The sequence below is a fragment of the Helianthus annuus genome, chromosome 3, assembly GCF_002127325.2.
Source record: "Helianthus annuus cultivar XRQ/B chromosome 3, HanXRQr2.0-SUNRISE, whole genome shotgun sequence".
Taxonomy (NCBI): Eukaryota; Viridiplantae; Streptophyta; class Magnoliopsida; order Asterales; family Asteraceae; genus Helianthus; species Helianthus annuus.
Genome location: NC_035435.2, coordinates 83761972 through 83783626, shown reverse-complemented (window position 1 = coordinate 83783626; position 21655 = coordinate 83761972). Strand labels below are relative to the sequence as shown.

General features: G+C 38.5%; 2 protein-coding genes across 2 annotated transcripts; both read right to left on the bottom strand.

The window, feature by feature from the left end:
- Nucleotides 1–462: 462 nt before the first annotated feature.
- On the bottom strand, nt 463–7974 carry LOC110928853 (transmembrane 9 superfamily member 1). The gene is made up of 12 exons (XM_022171898.2): nt 7746–7974; nt 6139–6337; nt 5952–6056; nt 5800–5817; nt 5606–5700; nt 5374–5526; nt 4530–4664; nt 4286–4452; nt 4115–4209; nt 3226–3599; nt 2144–2417; nt 463–959 (listed from the first exon to the last, which is right to left on the bottom strand). Exons 1-12 carry the CDS (start codon nt 7839–7841, stop codon nt 892–894), a joined length of 1779 nt encoding a protein of 592 aa, XP_022027590.1. The 5' UTR covers nt 7842–7974; the 3' UTR covers nt 463–891.
- A 6983-nt stretch (nt 7975–14957) lies between these two features.
- LOC110931363 lies at nt 14958–15932 on the bottom strand. The gene has a single exon (XM_022174760.1). The coding sequence runs from the start codon at nt 15930–15932 to the stop codon at nt 14958–14960; it is 975 nt and encodes a 324-aa protein (XP_022030452.1).
- Nucleotides 15933–21655: the final 5723 nt, after the last annotated feature.

Sequence of the window (21655 nt, the reverse complement as noted above, 5' to 3'; positions counted from 1 at the left end):
AAAAATCGGTCTAGAACGTGGTCGTTGGTCCCATAGAAACGAATGAAGATCAAAATGATGGATTCTAAAAACACAGTTTTTGTTCGAGGGACCAAACTGTTACAACCGGTTCAAAATGAACTTTGGTACTTTTGGCAACATGTTATTCTATATATACCTTTTTCTATAACACCAAAAGTTTTAGTGGACGCCGGATTATAATCTCCACGTCACGAACATAGGATTATGTCCAAAAAGGTAACAAGTCAAAGTCCAAAATGGTAACAGGTCAGAATGGGTCATGTTAAAAAGGTATCAAATGACCAAACTTACCAATAACATATAAGGGTGTTTAACCACTGCTTGAATCGGAAGAGTTGGAGCTCGAATTAACGTTTCATGAAAAATCCTTTTTTGAAATCCACATTCGAATCAAGTCAAATCATGCATTGAGGGAGTAGTAGACATAATTCAGTTACCAAATTGGACTAAATGAATAGAACAAGTATATATAATAAACATCATCTGTTTTGCACAAAAGCTCACAAGCACATAAATGTACCCCCTCCCCACCACTTGTTCAAAGACAACCGCAAACTCGAAGCAAAATCCACACTACAGAAGACAAAAACAAAAAAAAAACATATGTGGAACCAAAGTAGCCCTTTTTTTCTGGATCATAAAACAACCTCTGAATTTAAATTTCTCATCTAAGTTTTTTCTACACTCCATGAAAAGGAAGGAACAAAAACTTATCAAACCTCCCTCAATCTCAGGAGTTAGGTATACTACTAAATTATCACTGCCCGGGCCTTCGGGTTCACATACCTGATGCAAGCTTCCAATCGGTATTCGCTGTTTACTACAAAGATCGGGGTCCACTGTGGGCGGTGTTTTTCCTGTGAATGTGACTTAGTCGCACTTGATGTTCCTGTAGATCCTTCTGACGAACAGGTTTGAGCCCAGGTGACCAACAGCTCCTGCCAATTTTGTTAAAAATAAAAAAAAATTAAAAAAAAAAACCTTCAGAATAGAACCTTTGGACATTATGTTTATCTCTAACGGGTCAAACAGATAAAAGTAAAAAAAAATATCTTAATTTCTTTTATTGAAACTAAAAATCGATTTACTGAAAAACATTACATAATTGTTGTAATGATAGTTGACCTGTTACTTATTTATACCTATTGTTTTATATGAAGTTGTAAAATGGACAAAAAAGTGGTTGTTGGTCAACCCGTAAAATAATGACCCATTCCAGCCCGAACCCACCTTTAAATATCAGGAACATCCTAGCCAAAACTCATTTTGACAACAAGTATCATAAATCAAAATGAACCTAGAATGTGCAAATTTTATTAATAGAGCACATTTGACAACTAATTTTGATTAAATAAAATTGAAAATTATAAAATAAAAATCGGCCAAAAAAGAAAGGAAAAGTGGAATCATAGCTAAGTGACAACCAACTAGATGTGACAAAATGAGAGGCTGTTACGGATTTAATTAACAGCTTGAAACAGGCTGGGTCAAAAAGGGTCAATTTAGCGAGCGTCAAAAAAGGCAAAACCAGGTCCGTTTGACCCGCGAACATTTATTTCTCCATTTCTATAAATAATCCATGGATTAATTAGGACTGTAAAAACGATATTATCAAAATAACAAGAATAAAACATCTTAAAAAAGACAAAAGAGTTTGGGTAATCTTAAACCTGTTCCACTCTAATACACGACTAGTCCCTGTGGTGTACCAAAACTTGGATTTGGTCCCTAGCTTTCTAAAAGTACACGGATGGTCCCTGTGGTTTGCATTTTGCAACGGATTTAGTCCCCAACTTTTTCCAAAAGTACATGTACATGAATGGTCCCTATGATTTGCATTTTGTCAAGAATTTAGTCCTAAACTTGGACATGTTAAAAACTTTAGATTTGTTGGCTGGGGACTAAATGCGTTACAAAGTGCAAACCACAGGGATCATCGTGTACTTTACTCATTTACTTATTTTGACCTGTTTGAGATAAAAGCATAGCCCAAAATGACACATATACAAGTACATGAGTTGATATTAACCCCTCTAGGGAAAAACCGAAAGCTGAAAACGCATGTTTGTCTTGGAACGAGAACATTAAAGTGATTAAATAAGACTATAAGAGTTAATCTTACCACATAGAATTCCTAACCCAAGGCAGAACATAGCAGTGTATCCAAAGTAGAAGCTGGTTTGGAAGAAGCCAGACATCTTCGTCTTGACATAGTAGTAATATACGGAATACAAGTAGACGTAAATAGCTGTAGACGCCGCAGAGAAGAATGAAGTCCATTGCCAATAGTAATTCTCAGCATTTAGCAAGAAATATGTCCCCACAATTGTCACACACACAGTCACAATTATAAGAATCAGAAATACAAGTAGCATAAACCCGTACACATAGTACACCTGTCAGATAAACAAACGACATAAAGAATCAGTATGCTTCAATCATTCATACGTCAATGCAAACGCTAAACAAGAAAACACATCATTAGTTTGGTTTTAAAAGCGTGAGACAGTTGAGCAATTAGGGTTCTGGAAGCTTAGCGTGAGCAGGAGTGCTTTTTTAATCGAAACCCAAAAACCGACCCGAATAAAACTAACCCGAACCTGATTATGGTGTTACCTGATTAACCCGAAAAAGATGGAACCCAAAACCCGGAAGTAGCATACGGTAATTGGGTTAAAAATGTTTATCGGGTTGACCAGATTAACCCGAATTGCATAAAAAATGTCAACTATATTTACACATACATAATAACAAACTAATCTGAATTTCCTCCCATATGTTTGGTTTTATGTTGTGAACATGATGTTTTGTTTCGTTAGTTGTTTGAGCGACTAAATGATTCGGTTCGGTTGATACGATTTGACGTTTTCTTTTTAGTTTATACGATTGGTTGATACGCGTTGGTTTTATGCTTATTATATTTGACGTTTTTTTTTTAGTTAATAGATATGTTTAACGCATGGGTTTGAACGAAATATCATATTGGGAGTGTTTTTATCTGACATTTTGTGTGTTTTACTTGATAATAATCATGTTAAGTTTAATTGTAAAGTACGCGAAATCAACCGCTTAATACCTCAAATGCAATTTTTGTATTCTTCCGTCACCTCACGCCCAAGGCATATTTTTTAAAACGAAGCTCATTAGATTATTATTATTATTATTATTATCATTATGATAATGTTGTTGGAATATAGATCATACCTTGTAATTCCAAAATGAAGTGAAAACGAAGTACATCTCAATGAAAATGCTGCCAAAAGGAAGCAGTCCTCCCATGAGTGAAACTACAGACGGTGTGAGATACCACTTCTTCACAGGAATCGGGCGCGGAATAGTTTTCACACGACACGGGTTGTTGGGGGCCCCACTCCAGTTTCTTCCAACAACTGTGCCAAGAAGAGCAAGAGGGAAGGAAATAAAAGCCCAAATGACGAAAACTACCACCATTGTGCCAAATGGAATTGCTGCTAGAGATCCGTAGAATATTGCGATAGTGTTGAGTATGAAACCGATTCCAAAGCACAAAAATGGAAAAAGTGATGCAGTCAGGATCATTGACTTTATCCAAGTTTTCCCTGAAAAAAAAAAGTCAAATCAGAAAACAGGAGACTTAAATAATATAGTAAATTGCCATTTTCGTCTCTAAGGTTTGGCCAGTTTTGCGACTTTCATCCAAAGGTTTGTTATTTCGCATTTGGATCCAAAAGGCTTGAATTCTTGTCATTTTCATCCTACTCGTTAACTCCATCCATTTTCTCTGTTAAGCTAGAGGTATTATCGTCTTTTTTGTTAACTTAAAGGGCAATTCGGTTTTTTTTACTTTATGTACAAGCATTTAAATACCCCTGACCGAATCCGTTAGACCGAATTGCCCTTTAAGTTAACAAAAAAGACAGAAATACCCCTAACTTAACGGAGAAAATTGGATGGAGTTAACGAGCTGGATGAAAATGTCAAGATTTCAAACCTTTTGGATCCAGATGTGGAAAAACAAACCTTTGGGCGAAAGTCGCAAAACTGGCCAAACCTCAGGGACGAAAATGGCATTTTACTCTAAATAATAAGAAATCAACTTAAATAAGATACATACCGCCATTGCGTGAGTACATCCCACCACTCACATAGCCAGAAACAAAAGAAGTGAGAGCATAGCAAACTATAAATGTTGTTACAATTGATCCTCGTCTACAAAACAAATAGTCATAGTTAACGTTCATTTACATTCTTGATAGATTAGTTCAGGACTATTTTTGTCACTTACCCGACATACAGCATTCCAATAATTGCAAACACGATGACGAGAAGAATCAATAGTGCCAATTGGGCACCTGTCCCAACAACCGCAGACAGCAAAACCAAATTACGAGGTGGCCTGAAAACATCTCCATGAACAAGTTTCCAACCAGATTCTTCATTGACATCTCTTTCCTGGAAAAAAATTAACACAATACAATAATATATGGTGACCAAATTACTAAAATGACCCTGTTACTTAGTGTCATTACCAGGGTTTCGAGATCATCGTCTTCTCTGGCGTATTTTGCGTAGTCATTTCTAAGAGTCCGCATCAGTATCATTGAGACCAACCCGGTCAGAAAGATAACCATCATAAAAGAATTGAATATGGAGAACCAATGAATCTACAAAAAGACAGAAACTTTATTGCCTCATAAATGTTATCAAAATCAGATTTTAGGCCTGTAAATGAACCGAACGTTCATGAACTGTTCGTGAACTTGTTCGGCAGGAAGTTCGTTTATTTAATAAACGAACGAACATTAACACATGTGTCGTTCGTTCATTTATGTTCGTTTATGTTTGTTCGTTTATATTTTAATAAATACATAAGAAGTTACATTTATAAAAATATAAACTTAAAAGGGGTTTTCTAACTAATATAAATATAACTAATTGATAATTGGGCTTTCTAGTAATAAAAATGGGCTTTCCAATAGATTTATCCTAAATAATCAATAATCTATATATTAAAAGCTACTTTATACAAGTTTATGTTTTGATCATTTATGTTCACTGTGTCCGTTTATGTTTGTTCAATTTTGTTCGTTTGTATTGTTTTATGTTTGTTAAATTATGTTCAATTAGGTTTGTTTGACTATGTTCGTTTACACTTGCGAGCAGTTCATTTAGGCTTTAAACGAACGAACATAAACGAACCTGCCAATTTTCTTAGTGAACAAAAATCTGTTCAATTATAAATTTGTGTTCAGTTAAAGTTAAATGAACAGACATGAACATGCCCCTGTTCGTGTTCGTTCGGTTCGTTTACATGCCTGCAGTTTTGTAATGAAAAGCTTGTAACCAGAATAATACACAGGTTGTAGCATTCACCTGATGCTCAAAAAAATGGTAATCCAGGTAAACATCAAAACGGCGAGCAAATGTGACATTAGTTTCAGTCCACTTTACTGAATATGTCATGTCCAGTGTTTTACCAGCTTCCAAAGGTTTTGGGTTTTCTTGAGTTAGATTAACGTGAATGATCTGCAACAAAAAGAAACCATGGTATAATACAGGTTGTAATTTAATACACAAGTTAACATACAAATGAAATGGTGCAAACCTGGTCTTTGTTGTATTGTATGGTGATATTCATATGTGTGAATAGCATATGCTTGCTATCGCTGTTCTTATCAGAGTGTAACTCACCCACAAAACCTATAATCCCATAACAATGAGTGGTTAAATAAAAAAATGGGAATTATAACTGAAAAAACATAAACAAAAGAAGTTAAAGAGGACTTGATTAATGCATACCCCACAGTGGCAGGTCATCTGAGTTTGTATTCGACGCAGCCAAGGAAAAAAGCAAAAATAAGATCAGAAACGCATGTGAAAGTTAAAAAAGTGCAACTAGAAAATTGAATATTTCAATAACCCTATGTATATATAAAGAACAAGATGCATACCCATGAATAATTCAAACCAGTAGTTATTCTCAATAGCCTGTTTAAACTGCATGGCTTTTGAATCATCAAGTTCCAGCTCGCAAACAGTCGTTTTATCCACATTCTCTGCCAGGATAAACGTATGTCATGAAACTAATTAACGCTATAATAACACAACATACAAGAATACATAAGTTAATCTACATACTTTGAAACTTGACGTCCATTTGGCTGTCAATAAGCTCATTTCCACCCAATACTTCACCCAGACCGCCCCACTTGTGTGCAGCTTGAGCATGATCATCTTTACGACAAAACGGAAGACTGTAGAAATTGTATGTTTCTTGAGGATTATTGTAAGGCCCAACTTTATTCACCCAAAGGGTAACTTTTTCATCTGATTGATACTGCAGAGGCGAACAATGATGAAGGTCAAAACAAAAGAAGTAAAGAACATTACATATTTAACTGTGACGTATACTATGGTAACTAAGCCACTAATGGAAAATCATAAGGCACATTCAACATGTTAATATGGTTCACGAAAAAGATCTTCGTATAAGCGCAAGTTTCAAAGCAACAAAGAATCTCTTTCCAAGAAACATATGTATTCAAACAAACTTAATACATATTACATTATTCAAGCATAAAGATGTGTTAGTGTAACCGCCATTCTGCAATCACAATCTCTTGCGAAAGTTATTATAATGTGTGTTGACTTTTATAGCGTAGATTATGTGCACAGCAAGTGGTACCCAGTAGCTGATCTTCGGTCCTTCGAATTAATATACATCAAAAGCTAATGTTAGTATTACTAGATCAAGGCAGGAAGTAGCTAATGGTCCTATTAGTATGCAGGCGTGCCTTGGATCAACATCCAGTTACAAATGTATTCCAAGTCAAGTGGCTCAGAATTACTGTAACCGAGGCATGTAAGTTAAACATACAAATCAAGTATTCAAGTGCACGAATCCAGAAATCACAATCTAATGAATGAATCTTTAGATAACAAATGCACTTCAGGTGATACGAGCGATCACCATTCAGCTGGTTTTAATATCATTTTAATGCACCAAAGGGAGTATACAGTCCCAATCCCTTAGCCCGTATTTTCACTCACAGTATCACATGTAACACCATTGTCAACGCTAATGTCTTCATGAGCGGGCTGCCCCCTTGATCTTCACACTGCACATCTGACAGGCGACCTCACAAGCCTTGCATTGGAAAAAGTCTTTACTCCATTAAGCAATTATTACTCTCTCTTTCTCACCAAAGAAGATGCAACATTCTCTATACTAAACCGTCCCAAATTCTCACTGCCACAAGTAACTAATTTTACTTAACAAGCTTTCTAAATTTTGTTCTATCAATTGACATAAGCAATTACTTTGTCAATATACCAGAAGTCAAACTCTAGCAACATAGTTCGCATCCAGTACCGAATCACTTAGCATTTCCTTCGCCGTTGCCAAGATCACACATCAAATTCCCCAAATCACACACAATCAGAAACTAACACCTTGCCCTACCTACACAACCTCATACACACAACTCAACCACAACAATCTCAAAAAAAATCAAACAATTTTCCACCACAGATCAAAATTCAAAACCCTAGTCCACCACAAATCTCATCTCCCAACTCCAAATCCACACATCCACACAAAACAAACAAAATGCACAAACACAGATCTATCAATCAAACTGATCTACCAATCAAACAACCAAATCATCACATTCCAAATCAAAGACCTAACAGATCGAATAACCATGACGTAAATAAAAAGGTTGTGGTTTAAAACAGAAGTTAACCTTGTGATCATAATCGGAACCGAACACCGGCGATGCAAAGAGGAGAACGGTGACGAAGAGTGCTGCAACGGCGGAGGATCTGACGGAGGGCCGCATCGGGATCGCCGGCGATTGCGGTTGCGAATGTGAAGATGAATGTGTGTTCGATCTGCGTGAGGGTTTCAAGTCTTGATAGTTTTGTAGTTCGTGTGTTATATAATTTACTTGCAAATTACAATTCACACAGTCAACGATATCATAAAATAAATAAATAAATAAATAAAAATATATGACGAAATGTTGTTATAGGTCCTCCATCTCTATGACATGTTTGTATGTTGAAAACTTGAATATAGTGAAATTGAAATTAAAATTTGCATAAGAAATTAAATGTTATTTGAAATTTCGGTGCTCGTTTCACATGATTGAATGTAGTTTGGGTTAGATTAGAATGTTGATTTTGTTTTTTATGTTGTTGTTCGATTCCAATTTCTTCTTTTGTTGAACGAACAACATAAGAAATAAAATCTACATTCTACTTTCATTTCATTTAGATTCTATTTCATTACACACAGTAAGAATTGCATAAAGGGTTTTGTAGGTAGCGCATTGATGGATTAATGGGAAACAAAAAGTGGGTAGACGGTTAAATAACTATCATGCGTGTTACATTTAAAGTTATATGTACAAGTGTTAAATAACTACAATCCAAAGACATCCATTAACTCTCTAAGGGCGAGAACAAGCTCTTAAACCTCCCCAAATTTAAATCATCATTTCATAAGTCTTATTATAAATGTGCTTACAAATCAACTCATATAAGTAACTATTTTAAATATCACTTTTAGATAGGAAATGTATAAGTTTATTAGGCAAAATGTTGGTCAAAATTGTTGGACGAAACCCTAATATACTATTATTATTATATAGCCCTATAATATCTTGTTGTAAAATCAGAAAGAACTATACGCTCTATAAAGATCATATACATGAGGCATGTAAACCATGGTTGACCCAATGTAAAATGAAGGATGTTTATATAGATGTTTGATATATAGGATCATCTGGAGGAATCTTGGGTACAACATAAAGATCTTCTTCTTCGGATCTTCGAGCATTTTCTTCATGTTGTCGAATATGAAAGCTGAGAAGTTGTAATCCCATTCATTCACTAATGACACAAGCGCACAGGTCTGCGTCTTGTTCAACTGATTTATATCCACCCTTGTTCTCTGCGATACATTGTAGGAAGAAATGCACCAACAGTCTCCAGTAAGGTGGGAATAGCTTCTTCAAAACTGTGGGATACGCTCCTTCATAGCTCATTCTTCTAAGAGCGGCAAGAACTCTGTTTTGATCATATGAAGTTGGATGTTGCGTTGATCTCCTAGCCTCAAAACTTCCCGAATAATGGCTTTATATATGACAATCTTCTTTTTCTGTACAGTGGCTTTGATAGTTCCAGCTCCATCTGCTCCCTATCTATTGACTTTGGTCGTATTCCAGAAAGTGTTGATGTAGCTGTTGCAGATCACCGGTTCTGCTCGTAGTGCGTGAGTAATTGGGCAATTGTTTAATCCTCTGATTAGCGAACTAAACATTTCTGCATGCTCAGCAGGAGGATCAGAAAGATATCCAGCCTGGTTGTGGAAGAGTTCCACCTCCAGCTGTCTTTAATTATGCTCATGCATCATTACTTGCGCCATATTTTACAAAAATCTTGAAACGGTAAGCCTTAAATAAAAGTTAACCTTCATTTGGAACGTCAACGAGGCAACAAAGGGTCAACAGGTCAACAGTTCAAATGATGGTCAACGGGTCAGAAACAAGGGTCAACAAGCAGTTCAGGTCAAAGTTCCAGGTCAAATGAAGGTCCAAGTTGGCAGGTCAAAGTCCGGAATTTGTGAGGGTTCATCTCGGATGAAACTACTCATCCGAAATGATGTAATCATCTTGTCTGAGATGATCTGGGATGGGATCTCTTTGTCCGAGATCATCCAAGATCATCCGGGATGATGGTTTCCTGGTCCGGGATGCTATACCTTCAGTTCTAGATCGTTCGAGATGATTGATTTGAGAGAGAATTCAGAGAAGCTTTGTCCGACTTGGTTCGAGATATGTGTCTCGAATCTTGTCAGATTGTATTTATACATCTCGAATGGGCCAGGCCCATCTCGGACTACTGATCGGAGATGATGGGCCTGTTCACACTGTTCAAACTTTGACTTTCACTACTGTTTTGTCAAAACCAGTGGGCCCTATTCGAAATGGTGGGCCATGCCAGATCATTATTTTAATGTTGTTTTAATAATATTCTTCAAAACAGAACATACCTCCTTCACAATTAGCTAATCAACCCACCGAGCAACTATTAACTATCAATATTATATTAATATTATAATAATATGAAATATTAACACTAGGGTATTTTGGGAAGACTGCCACGGGATCAAATCGTTTTCGAACTGATTAAGGAACACTTTTCAGCTCTCACTTACTTGGACCGGTCAACGCGATTGTTAATATACTTGTCCTCTTAAATCTAACGCTCAAACTTCAACTATCAACCTTGTGATACGCTTTAGGGTAAAATTATACTGTGACATCAGAGTGTCCCATTCCAAGGCATACCCTCGCGATCAAGGTAAGCACAACGATTCATTGTAGTAGGTGAGTATACCGAGTCCATCCTTTGTTTTTTGCAAAAGTTGCTAGGCGCTCCCTAGTCGGTCGACCGGGGAGTTGAGATTACTCGGTCTACGCGGAGAGTACCCGGGGAGTACTCGGACATGTTAAATTATAAAGAAATTACTTTTTGGAGATTAAATATATGTCAAATAACACAAATTTACTAATATTTATAACAAAATACATGAAAATAATATTCATTCTTTAATATGATAGGCATAGAAATTATGTTACATTATTATTTAAGTCAAACTAGGCCCGAGTTGACCTACTGGATCCAATTCTGGTCGAGGTTGACCGTGTTTGACCGACTCCGAGTAATTAGGCGGAGTCAAAGAAAGTCGCATCGGCAGCCTGCCTTGTAGCGACTATTCGGAGAGTACTCGGCCTTGGAAACCTTGTTTTATAACCATGCCTCTAGCTGATGTTGCATCCAAAGAACCTGGGGGCAGCAGGCAGATGCTGCAACATACTTTGATGTTGCATCGAAAGAACCTGGGAGCAGCAGGCAGATGCTGCAACACACTCTGCTTCCACGGTGGAAAGAGATACAGTTTGCTGCTTTTTGCACTGCCAAGAGATAAGTCTATCTCCCAAGAATTGGCATCCAGCTAATGTAGATTTTCTATCCCTGTCTGTCCCTCCAAAGTTGTTGTCTGAAAAAGCAAACAGATCAAAGTTCGAATCTCTGGGATACCAGAGTCCAAGTTTAGGAGCTCCCTTCAGATATCTAAAAATTCTTTTAACATCAGTTAGATGAGAGAGTTTAGGATTAGCCTGATAACGAGCACACTAACAGACGGCAACCATGATGTCTGGCAGACTTGCAGTTAAGTACATCAGTGAACCGATCATAGATCGATACAATGTCTAGTTAAGTGGGCTTCCTTCAGGATCCTCAGTCAACAACGACCACTCTGCAATTGGGGACTCGATCGACTTTGAGTCTGTCATGCTGAATTTTGCAAGAACGTCGTGAACGTATTTACTCTGATGAATCAAGATTCCTTGATTGTTCTGGCGAACTTGCAGGCCCAAAAACATCGTCATTTCTCCTAAAGAACTCATCTCGAACTTCCTCTTCATTACCTCTTCAAACTCTTTGCAAAGCACATCATTTGTGGACCCGAAGATGATGTCATCAACGTATATTTGAACAAGGATGATGTCCTTATCAACACGTTTGATGAACAGCGTTTGATCGATTGTCCCCGAGTGTACCCATGAGTAAGCAAATGTTCTGTTAGGGTAGCATACCATGCACGGGGTGCTTGATGCAAACCGTACAGAGCCTTGTCTAACTTGTAGGCATATCCTTCCTTCTCTTTATCAATAAAACCCGGGGGTTGAGCAACATAAATCTCCTCCTTGACCTTTCCATATAGGAATGTTGTCTTGACATCCATCTGATAGACTGTAAAGCCCATGAAAGATGCATATGCCAAGAAAATGCGGATGGCTTCAAGACGTGCTACTCGAGCATACGCTTCATCATAATCTAAATCCTCAACCTGACTGAAACCTTGGACTACTAATCGAGCCTTGTTCCTTGCAATCACACCAGTATCATCTTGTTTGTTGCGAAACACCCATCGTGTGCCAAGAGCGTGCTTTCCTTGAGGCAGCTTCTCAAGCTTCTATACTCCAAGTCTTTCGAACTGATTAAGCTCTTCATGCATTGCATCAACCCATCCACGTTCCTGCAAAGCAACATTAATGTTTTTAGGCTCAATCTGTGAAATGAAGCAATAGTATAGGCATGAGTTGATGTCTCCCGATTTGCTACGGGTCTGGACACCAGCAGTTACTGGGCCAATTATATTCATGATTGGGTCGCTTCTCTGAACATGCTGTGGAATTGCTGTAGCAGGGGCTTGCAAGTTTGATTGCAGGTTTGAGAAACTTCTTGATGCTATTCCAGATTGCTCCCCCTCATTTGGTACAGTAGTGTTGTTGATCACTAGAGGATCTACAGTGCAATCTGATTGAATTTCTCCTAGAAACAAAGAAGTTCCTTAAACGTTTGAAGGTCCCGCGGAGGCTTCAGTGTTACAGACTGCACCATCAGGGATAGCTGCAGCAGGTTCAGAAATCGGCTCCTGAACAGTCGAAGAGTGAAGTTGTGCTGGAGTATCCTTGTGAAATCCTGATGGATCCACAATGAGTTTCTTGAGCATGTTTTACAAAGGCACATCCTCATCTTCATCCTCAATGGGAATAGGCATCTCTACACTCGAAGCACATGCATTAAGAATTTCATCAGACAAAATAGGAAACGATTTAAACAGAGAGGAATAATCATATAGCCAAGCAGGTCCAATGCGAGCATCTTTTGGATTTTCTTCCAACCAATCCACATGATATGCTTCCCCTATCTACTTCTTGACCTTGTTGTACACATGATAAAAAGGTGTTCTTAGCATATCCAATGAAATAGCAAGGATCTCCTCGAGCTTCAAATTTTCCTCTGGAATCCATGAGAAGAAGCACACACGGACAGCCAAAAGTGCGAAAGTGTTGCACCAAGGGTTTTTTACCTTCTACTATTTCATAAGGAGTCTTCATGTGACGTTTGTTGATCAAGGCATGATTCTGGACATAGCAGGCCGTATTCATTTCTTCTGCCCAAAAAATTAGCGGAAGACCTGAATCTATCAGCATTGTGCGAGCAGCTTCAATGAGAGTTCGATTGCGTCTTTCTGCTACTCCATTCTGCTGAGGAAATCTAGCTATATTGTACTGACGATCGATTCCCTTTAAGGCACAAAATTCATTTAGCTCGACATTCTTGAATTCTGTCCCGTTGTCACAACAAATAATCTTTACTCGTTCATTTGCTTGATTCTCCATAACAGTCACAAATTTCTTTATTAATCCAGATGTCTCACTTTTCTGCTCCAGGAAAAACACCCAAATGAAACGAGAAAAGTCATCGGTAATGACCAAACAGTAAGCCTTTCCTCCAATACTGAGTACATTGACGAGGCCAAATAAATCCATATGCAACAGCTCCAGAACTTTTGAGGTTGTGTGCACAGGTTTGGACTTATGAGGCCTATGATGTTGCTTTCCACGAGCGCATACTTCACATTTTTCTATCTGCATGAAATCCTTGATTGGCAAATTCCTGACAAGACCTCCCTTTGCTAATCGATTCAGATTTTTCGTGTTCAGATGACCCAATCGACGATACCACAGCATAGCATCATGTTCATCTATCTCTAAAAACAAACAAGTAACTTGATCAGTGGGTGCTTTGTTCATGTCAATCACATAAGCGTTTCCCCTGCGTTCAGCTTCAATCAGAAACCAGTCTTCGGGTATGATAATTCCTAGTTTCAGAATGACACAGCCACTCTTAGTGAAAAGAACATCCATTCCTTTGTCGCACATCTGTGATACGCTCAGCAGGTTGTGCTTCCGCTCTGGGACATAGTTGACGTCTGAAAAGGTGAGGACTCCATTTTTTACTGTGACCTTCATGATGATTCTTCCTGATTCTCCTCCTGCGAAGTTGACACATCCTCCGTCGAATATTTTTATATCATTCAACTGGGATATGTCTCCCGTCATGTGCCTAGAACAACCACTATCAATAAACCAAAGTCTAAAGATAGCCCTCCATAATCATTCCTGCACATTTAATGGAATCAGTTAGAAACTGGAACCCAGACCATAGTGGACCTGAGTTCACCATTGCTATCTGTGTAAGAGACCTCGCGAAAGATCATATGACTCTTAACATCCCTTGTGGTTTTTGGCGATGAAGTAGATGTTGCCGGTTGCGAACACTTAGACTGGGATCTAGCAGGAACTTTAGGTTTCCAATTCTTGGTGTCTGAAACATCTCCTTTAAACAGTGTGACTTTTGGCTTACTTTGAAACCTATTCATATTTGTGAATTTTTTGTTTTCTCTTTTTGCTAGATTCCAGTCTCTGTCAAAAGGCTTGGCTTTAGGAGGTCGATTTTTGACAAAGTGAGAATGCATAGCCTTCTGATGATACATGTTCCCAGAGTGGTAGGGACGATGAACATAGTTTCTTGCCATGTGTCCCGGAATTCCACAATTAAAACATGTTTGCCTTTTTGAGAAAAAGACATTTAGTTCTGCTTGTGTTATTCTCGAGAACGGATCACGTCTTTTCTTTTTATTTAACGCTGATTGTTTGCGTGCATGTTTGATCATGGATGAACCCTGCTCACAGTTATGAGCACAAGAGTAAGTATCCGCAACTTTACCCTTAAGTTTTGGTTAAGTTTGCTTGAGTGTCAGGTTTTTGCTCTTGAATTTTCTTTTTACGTGACCTTATGTTTTTACGTGATAGTTTCTTCTTAGAAGGAATAGATTTAGTTGATTTTGCTTTATCAAAAACACTTTCTTCAGACACTGATCCTTTAGGGTCAAGAGTTGAGTTATCTGTTGAAGTGACTTCCGCAGATGACCATGTTCTCAGGAGTTTTTCTAAAGAAGGTTTCCATAATAATTTCTTATATAGTTTCATCATCTGACTCAACTGTTGAATTGATTTCCATGGATTCCTTCTCTATAGTCTCCGTGTTCCATGAACTTCTACAGAATTGGACTCTATGGATATATCTTCTTCAGCTTTATCAACCTCTGAGTCCTTGACATTAGATGATTCTGGTTTGTCAGATGATGAGCAGTCTATGTCTAAGACAGTTTGACTTTCTTTTGTCGCAATGCTGCTGGATTCTGATTGTTCATCACAATCTGAATCTTTGGAAGATTTATGCTCATTATCTGATGTTCCTGAATCTTCTGTTTGATTGTCAGGCTCGTCAGATGACCACTGTTCAACAATTTCTTCATTATCATAATAAAAAACATCAAGTTTTTCATCTTTATTTGGAGTTTCTGATGTTTCAGGCGTACCAGAACACTTGCCCGAATCATCAGAATTGATTTGTGAATCACTTGAAATAGATGACTCTAGTTCATCAGTCGACACATCAGGCTCTCCTGTCAAGACATCTTCCACATTTTCAACATAACCATTTTTATCACAACCATAGTCTAAAATAACAGCACCAGATTCATCAGTTTTAGTTTTTAGTGGGAACACCCTAAGTCTCAGTAAACCAAGAAAAACATAGTTCCAAGCATAAAGGTCATTTTTATCAGAAATAACATTATTAGCAACACATTGATGTGATTCATCATCCTCTTTAGACTTCTCTTCTGTTCTTACTGACTCTGCACATGAACTAGAACAGTTAGTGTTGTTAACAGAATCAGAATTTAGTGAACTTTCCTCTATCTCCTCTATGGATGTTTTAACTGGTTCTGTTTTTGTTTCAGTTTCAGTTTCAGTTTTTGTTTCTGTTTCATTTACGTGTTCGGATTTATCTGCTGATTCATTTGAACAATTTTCATTTTCATTCTTGACAAAATTCATTGTTTTCTTGAAATCAGTTGGCTGGTCATTTTTAAATTTTGACGGTTCCCATGTAACATAATCACTAGGTTTACCATAAATCATTTTATCATAGTTCTCCATTTCTTGCTCAGTAGTGGGCAGTCTGGAGTAATTATGATTATATAGTGGTGGAACCCGTGTATATCCCAAACCCTTTCCATTGTTTTCTTTAAAAGCAAGTTGCACATTGCACAGATTACGAACAGTGTCACTAGAGGTATCAAATTTTTTAATGTTTAACTCATTTTGTTTGTACTTTCCAGTGAGAAGTTCCAGCTCAGCCTTCACATAGTCGCATTCAAGGGTTTTTACTGTGAGTCTATGTTTGTAGTCGTGAACCCAACATTGCTGTTGATTCACGTCTCTGTGAAGTTATGTTATATCCTTCTTAAGTGCTTCAATCTTTTCGTAGAGAATTTTATTGTTCTATCGAAGACTGATGCACTTTCCCATTGCACTGTTGTAATCAATAATCAATGCTGAGTTTTGAGATCTTAGAAATGCAACTTTCTTTCTACAGTGTTCAGTACATAAAAGGGAATTTACCATCTCAAAGAGTGATTTCGGTTCTTCGGTCAGTACCATCAAGCATTGATGAACTTTCTCAGTAGCAACAGTTTCAGACAGCTTCATTGATTCCACTTGTGCAACTACATCGCCGAATTGAAGCCACGCTGTTCCTGCGTAATCAAAGCCCTTCTAGCTCCAGAGTTTCCTTGTCCAATTGAAGTCGAAGTCTCAGCAGGTGTGACAGGAACCATTGACCTTTCCTTGTTCCAAGCTATAGCTGCTTGAGTAGCTTCATATCCCACTGGTGCCTGATCGAGAGTGTGAAACCCGTGCCTTAAAGTGTATTATTTTATGTGTTTTATTATATGTTCAGTGATAATGTGCCTCGAATATGTTAACTACGTGTGTTTGTGGTTTTACAGGTAAAACGCGTAATACCGCGGAGTTACAAAGATTAGCGCACAAGTGGGTGTTGAAAGGTATTAAAAGGTTTGATAAACTCTAAAAATCAAATGCACGTGAATGTGGAGATAAAAAGACATCATTGGGCAATCATTAAAATTAACATATGTCATAAAGGAAGACGTGAGTGGACAGAAGGTGAAAACCGTAACCTACGGTTATTACACCGTAGGCTACGACAATGGCAGCGCTCTTTGAGTTTTAAAGGAATTAAAGGGTTTTAAAACCCAAAAGATGTATTGAGCACATGTGAGATGATAAATTGGGGACGACACACATCACTTCATCATCGACCAAATCCAGTGAGGGCTTTGAAGGATCACTTAACCGACATGCGCGGCTAGGCTCTCAACGGCTTCCTCCCGGTGGACGGTTTTATAGTTTTTCATGTCTGAGTTTATTATACTTTCAATCCTTGTTATTTATGTGACAGATATTTAACTTGATTGATTCGGTTGACATGTGATTTGTTTATATTTTGAGTTCCTTCTTTACAACGTGTTCGGTTGATGACAAAACTTTGAGCGAGTTGGGTGTGAGATAAAGAGGGTAGACTTGGTATAATTAATTGCTAGTTAACTAATTTATGAACCGGTTGTAACAGACTTGCGTTATTTTATATTCACTTGCTTTATCTTTCAATGGCCGAGAGTTCTAGTAATTGGCTTATATTAGAGAGGTAGGTGGGTTGGTAACGTATTGTTGGTAGTTTTGAGATAACCCCACGCTGTTCAGCAGTCTGGGAAAATGGTCCTTAATTATCACAACTGGTGAATAACCATTAATAGAGCTATGTCTATGTGGTTCTGTTAAATTGATAACTCAGAACGTGTCAAATCTAAAACCTGAAATCTGGAGGGAGTTGCTTTGTTTTATTATTGTTTCAGCTGTTTAGTTTAGTTTTTTCTATAATGATTTAAACCGCTCAGTTTTTAGTTTTAGTTTATTTTAGTTTTTTTAGTTAATCAACTAGAAAACTTAACTGACCACATACTCTCAGTGGATACGATATCCTGCTTACCCTAGCTATCTAGGTTAAATAGGTTTTTGATTGACACTCACGACAGTCATTTTTGCAATCCCTAACAAAGTGTCCCGGCTCATAGTATCTGTAGCACCTTAGCCTGTCTTTCAGCACTCCGGGACGAGCATTCATTGGACGACGCCCATACCTCTTAGTAAACTTGTCTGCCTTAAAAGCTGACATAGCAAGATTCCAAGCCACATCCAGTTCATCCAAGTCTTCTTCAACCACTTGATTCATATCTGGAGTTATCTCACTTGAAGGCATGAGATCACCGGCTAAGAAAGCATTCAAATTGGAGATCATAGAAGCTGCGAGAGCCAATTTTTCTTCATTTCGCTATGTCAAGAAGGCCATATGTTCCATTGAAGGTGAGGATGGAACACCTTGAGTTGCAGACTGGGTGGTAGAACCAAAAGCAACATTTGCATGTTGTGGCTAGGGCTGGGGTTGCTGCTGAGCGCTGGTGGTATTGATGGTAGGTGCTTGAGAAGTGGGAAGAGACATTCCGTACACATAGTTGGATTTCGGTGCTATAACAGGACTGAACACAATGTTTGGATTGTTGTTCATGACTCCATGAACTGGACTGAAAACCAGATTTTGATGAGCTTGAGACATTAAAGCAGCGTTGTTGGGGCTACTCATGCCAGCAGCCATCAGTGAGCTCTTGTGATTTTTTCTCCCTCTGCTGATTGTCGATCTCACAAGACTTGATAATGGCAATCAAATCGGTAAGTGTCATTTCATTCAGATCCTTTGTACGCTTGATCATAGAAACCTCATAATCCCATCCTTTTGGTAGTGAATTCAGCAACTGACGGTTCATTCCACTGTTTGAGATGTTGATTCCAGCATTAACCATCTGTGACACAAGTTTGATGATGTATAAGAATTTATACATCTTTTAAACGTCAAATGCGCCCCATTTATGCGAAAACTCTTTGTATTTTCATTGATTTTGGTACTCATTTGAGTTGTTTGTGAAAATACAGGTCCGGGCTTCGGCCCGGTGTTGAAACGGAGGCTTTTGGAGCAAAATGGAGCGAAAATGATGCATTCCAGCAAACTGCCAGATATGACACTACCGTGCCAAACACTGGCACGACCGTGCCAGGCCTTCCGACATCGGCACTCTCAGCCAGCACTAGCATCCAGCACAAGCACCATCAAAATCTAGGGGAGCACGACCGTGCCAAACACTGGCACGACCGTGCCAGGTCAATTTCAGCCTCTGATCAGCTTGTTTCCGAGAGCGATTCAATCACAGCCGAGCGCTATCGGCTCGCACGACCAGGCCATGCCCGAGCACGGTCGTGCGACCTCGGGAACTTTTGAGCGCGATTTTTCCCAAAATGGTAGCATACTTGGTCAACATTCGAGAAAGTGGGTCTGACACTTGCCAAGCACGACCGTGCCAAAAGGTGGCATGGTAGTGCCAAACGCCCAGAGTTTAAATACGAGTTCTTAGCTCATTTGCAAGGGAGTTGGAGCATTTTGGTGACTTTTTCTCTCAAGAATCTGGTCTTGGAAGCTTGTTGGAGCCAAGAGGGAGCCTTGAAGAGGACTAAATCACTTGAAGATCTACTCAAACACCATTTTAATCTCGTCTTTAACTTGGTTGGCTTACTACATTATGAACAATTTATGTTTATTTGCACTTGATTTGGTAGTCATGAGCCTTATGGGCTAAACATTTGTGTTGTCTAAACTATGTTGAAGCTTATGAACATGTGATAATATGGAAGTAGATGTGATGATTGTTCTTGTTAATCTTCATGTTGACATTTAATCTTGTTCTTGGAATTCATATGCATGCTTAAAGTTCTTGTTCTTGAATGGTTGCTCATAAGTATTTACATGTTGTGTTGGAAAGCCCATGTAGAGATTATGATTATTGAATCTTGTTAACTTGTTAGTATGATTCATAGCATGAAACTAGGAATGGTGATTGCTAATGTGATTGAATGATGATTTGAGCATGTGTATGAATTCTTGCATCTAGGTTTGGAAAGATCAAAAGTATGTTTATATGGATTCTATAGTTTGTGTTCATGTTAGTTTGATGATTTAGGCCAAAATTGTTAGCTAGCATGGCCATGCTTGTGGTTCATATCAAGAACATGATGATAGTGCCAACTACTTGAAGCCATGTTAGGGTGATTAGTGTGTTGTTCATATTAGTTTTCCCTAATTTGTAGAGTTAGGAGTTTTGACAAACAAATAACTCATTATTAAAGATTAACATCAACTTAGCAAGTGAGCTTAAAAGAATAATTCTTAGGTGATTAGAATGTTAATTCATTTTTAATTTTCCTAAGAATTATAGACTAGGAAGCCTTGATTTGGGGACTTAGTTGAATTTAGATCTTGCATCATCACAAATTCTTCCTCTTTGTTGTCACATGTGAGTTAGTGAATACTTAGTTTAGGCAACCTTTCTTAGATATTGTTATTCTCTAGAATTTTTAGTAGTTTATTTATTTGCATGCTAAGTTAGAAAAAAATCAACCCAATCATTTGAAAAGGCTTTAAAGTAGCAAAAGTTTAGTATCGAGACACCGCATCCACGTATTGATATCCGGTTCTTACCAATTAGCTATATTACCACCCGACGGGTACACTTGCCCTTTGTGTGTGTAGTTAGTTCCTAGGTGAAAAACCATTTTAAAACTAAATTTGTGTGAAGAAAAACTCATTTAAAAATATATTTAATTCACGCACATCAAGTTTTTGGCGCCGTTGCCGGGGATGCGGTCTTCTTGAAAACGATTCGAGTTACTTATTTAGCCATTGTGAAAAGTGTACAAAGTTTTTGTCTCCTTGTTTTGTTTGCTTTTGCTCGATTAATTGAAAAAGAAAAAAAACATATGATTATTTGCTAGTTGTTTTTGGCTTTTGTATATATTTTGTGCATTGTGCTCCTCCTTATTCCCTACAGGCCGTGCATGTCCTCAACCCCCGCTGGTGATATCGTTGAGCCTTCATCGGAGCCGGAGCGTGATCTTCGCCGGAGACTGCGGGAGCGGTTTCGTGTGGTAGCCGAGGCGATCGAGGTAGACGCGGGAGGAGACGACACATTCTACGAGGTTCAAGTCGACATGGCGGACCCGGAAGAGAATAGGATCTTGAATGAAATTGGAAAACCGTCACTCGATGGTTTGCCTACGAGCATCAATGCACCGACAATCAACAACAATAATTTCGAGATCAAGGCTGGCACGATATCAGTGTTGCAGAATGCGATACAGTTTTATGGCAAGGAGCACGAGAATCCTAGTGTTCACATTGCGGGGTTTCTAGAGGTTTGTGCCACGTTTAGTATTCGTAATGCATCACCGGATGCTATCCGCCTTCGACTTTTTCCGTTTTCTTTACGGGATAGAGCCAAGGAGTGGCTTCTTTCACTTCCAGCTGGATCTATCACTACATGGAATCAATTAGCTGAGAAGTTCCTTCAGAAATATTTCCCTCCAGAGAAAACTGTTCGGTTGAGAACCAAGATTCTGAACTTTCGTCAGGATGAGGACGAGTCCCTTTACGAGGCATGGGAGCGTTTTAAAGAGCTTATGAGAAAGGTCCCACATCACGGGTTGCCCAAGTGGCAACAATGTCAGATCTTCTACCATGGTTTGGACAGTCAGGGACAGATGATGGTTGATACATACTCGGGTGGTGATATCGGCACGAAAAATGCCACCGAGGCATTTGAGATTCTTGAAAAGTGTGCCGCGAAAAACCAGACGCAACAGCCCCCGAGGGGAAAGAGTTCTCGGCAGGGAGTTCATCAGGTGGACGACTACACAGC

Bases quoted from the DNA above. Each gene is read 5' to 3' on its own strand.
- LOC110928853 (XM_022171898.2), bottom strand. From the start codon at position 7,841: ATGCGGCCCTCCGTCAGATCCTCCGCCGTTGCAGCACTCTTCGTCACC. The intron at 6,338-7,745 runs GTTAACTTCTGT...TCGCCTCTGCAG, and splicing joins GTTCCGATTATGATCACAAG to TATCAATCAGATGAAAAAGT. The intron at 3,600-4,114 runs GTATGTATCTTA...TTTTTTTTTCAG, and splicing joins GATGTACTCACGCAATGGCG to GGAAAACTTGGATAAAGTCA.
- LOC110931363 (XM_022174760.1), bottom strand. From the start codon at position 15,932: ATGGAGAACTATGATAAAATGATTTATGGTAAACCTAGTGATTATGTT.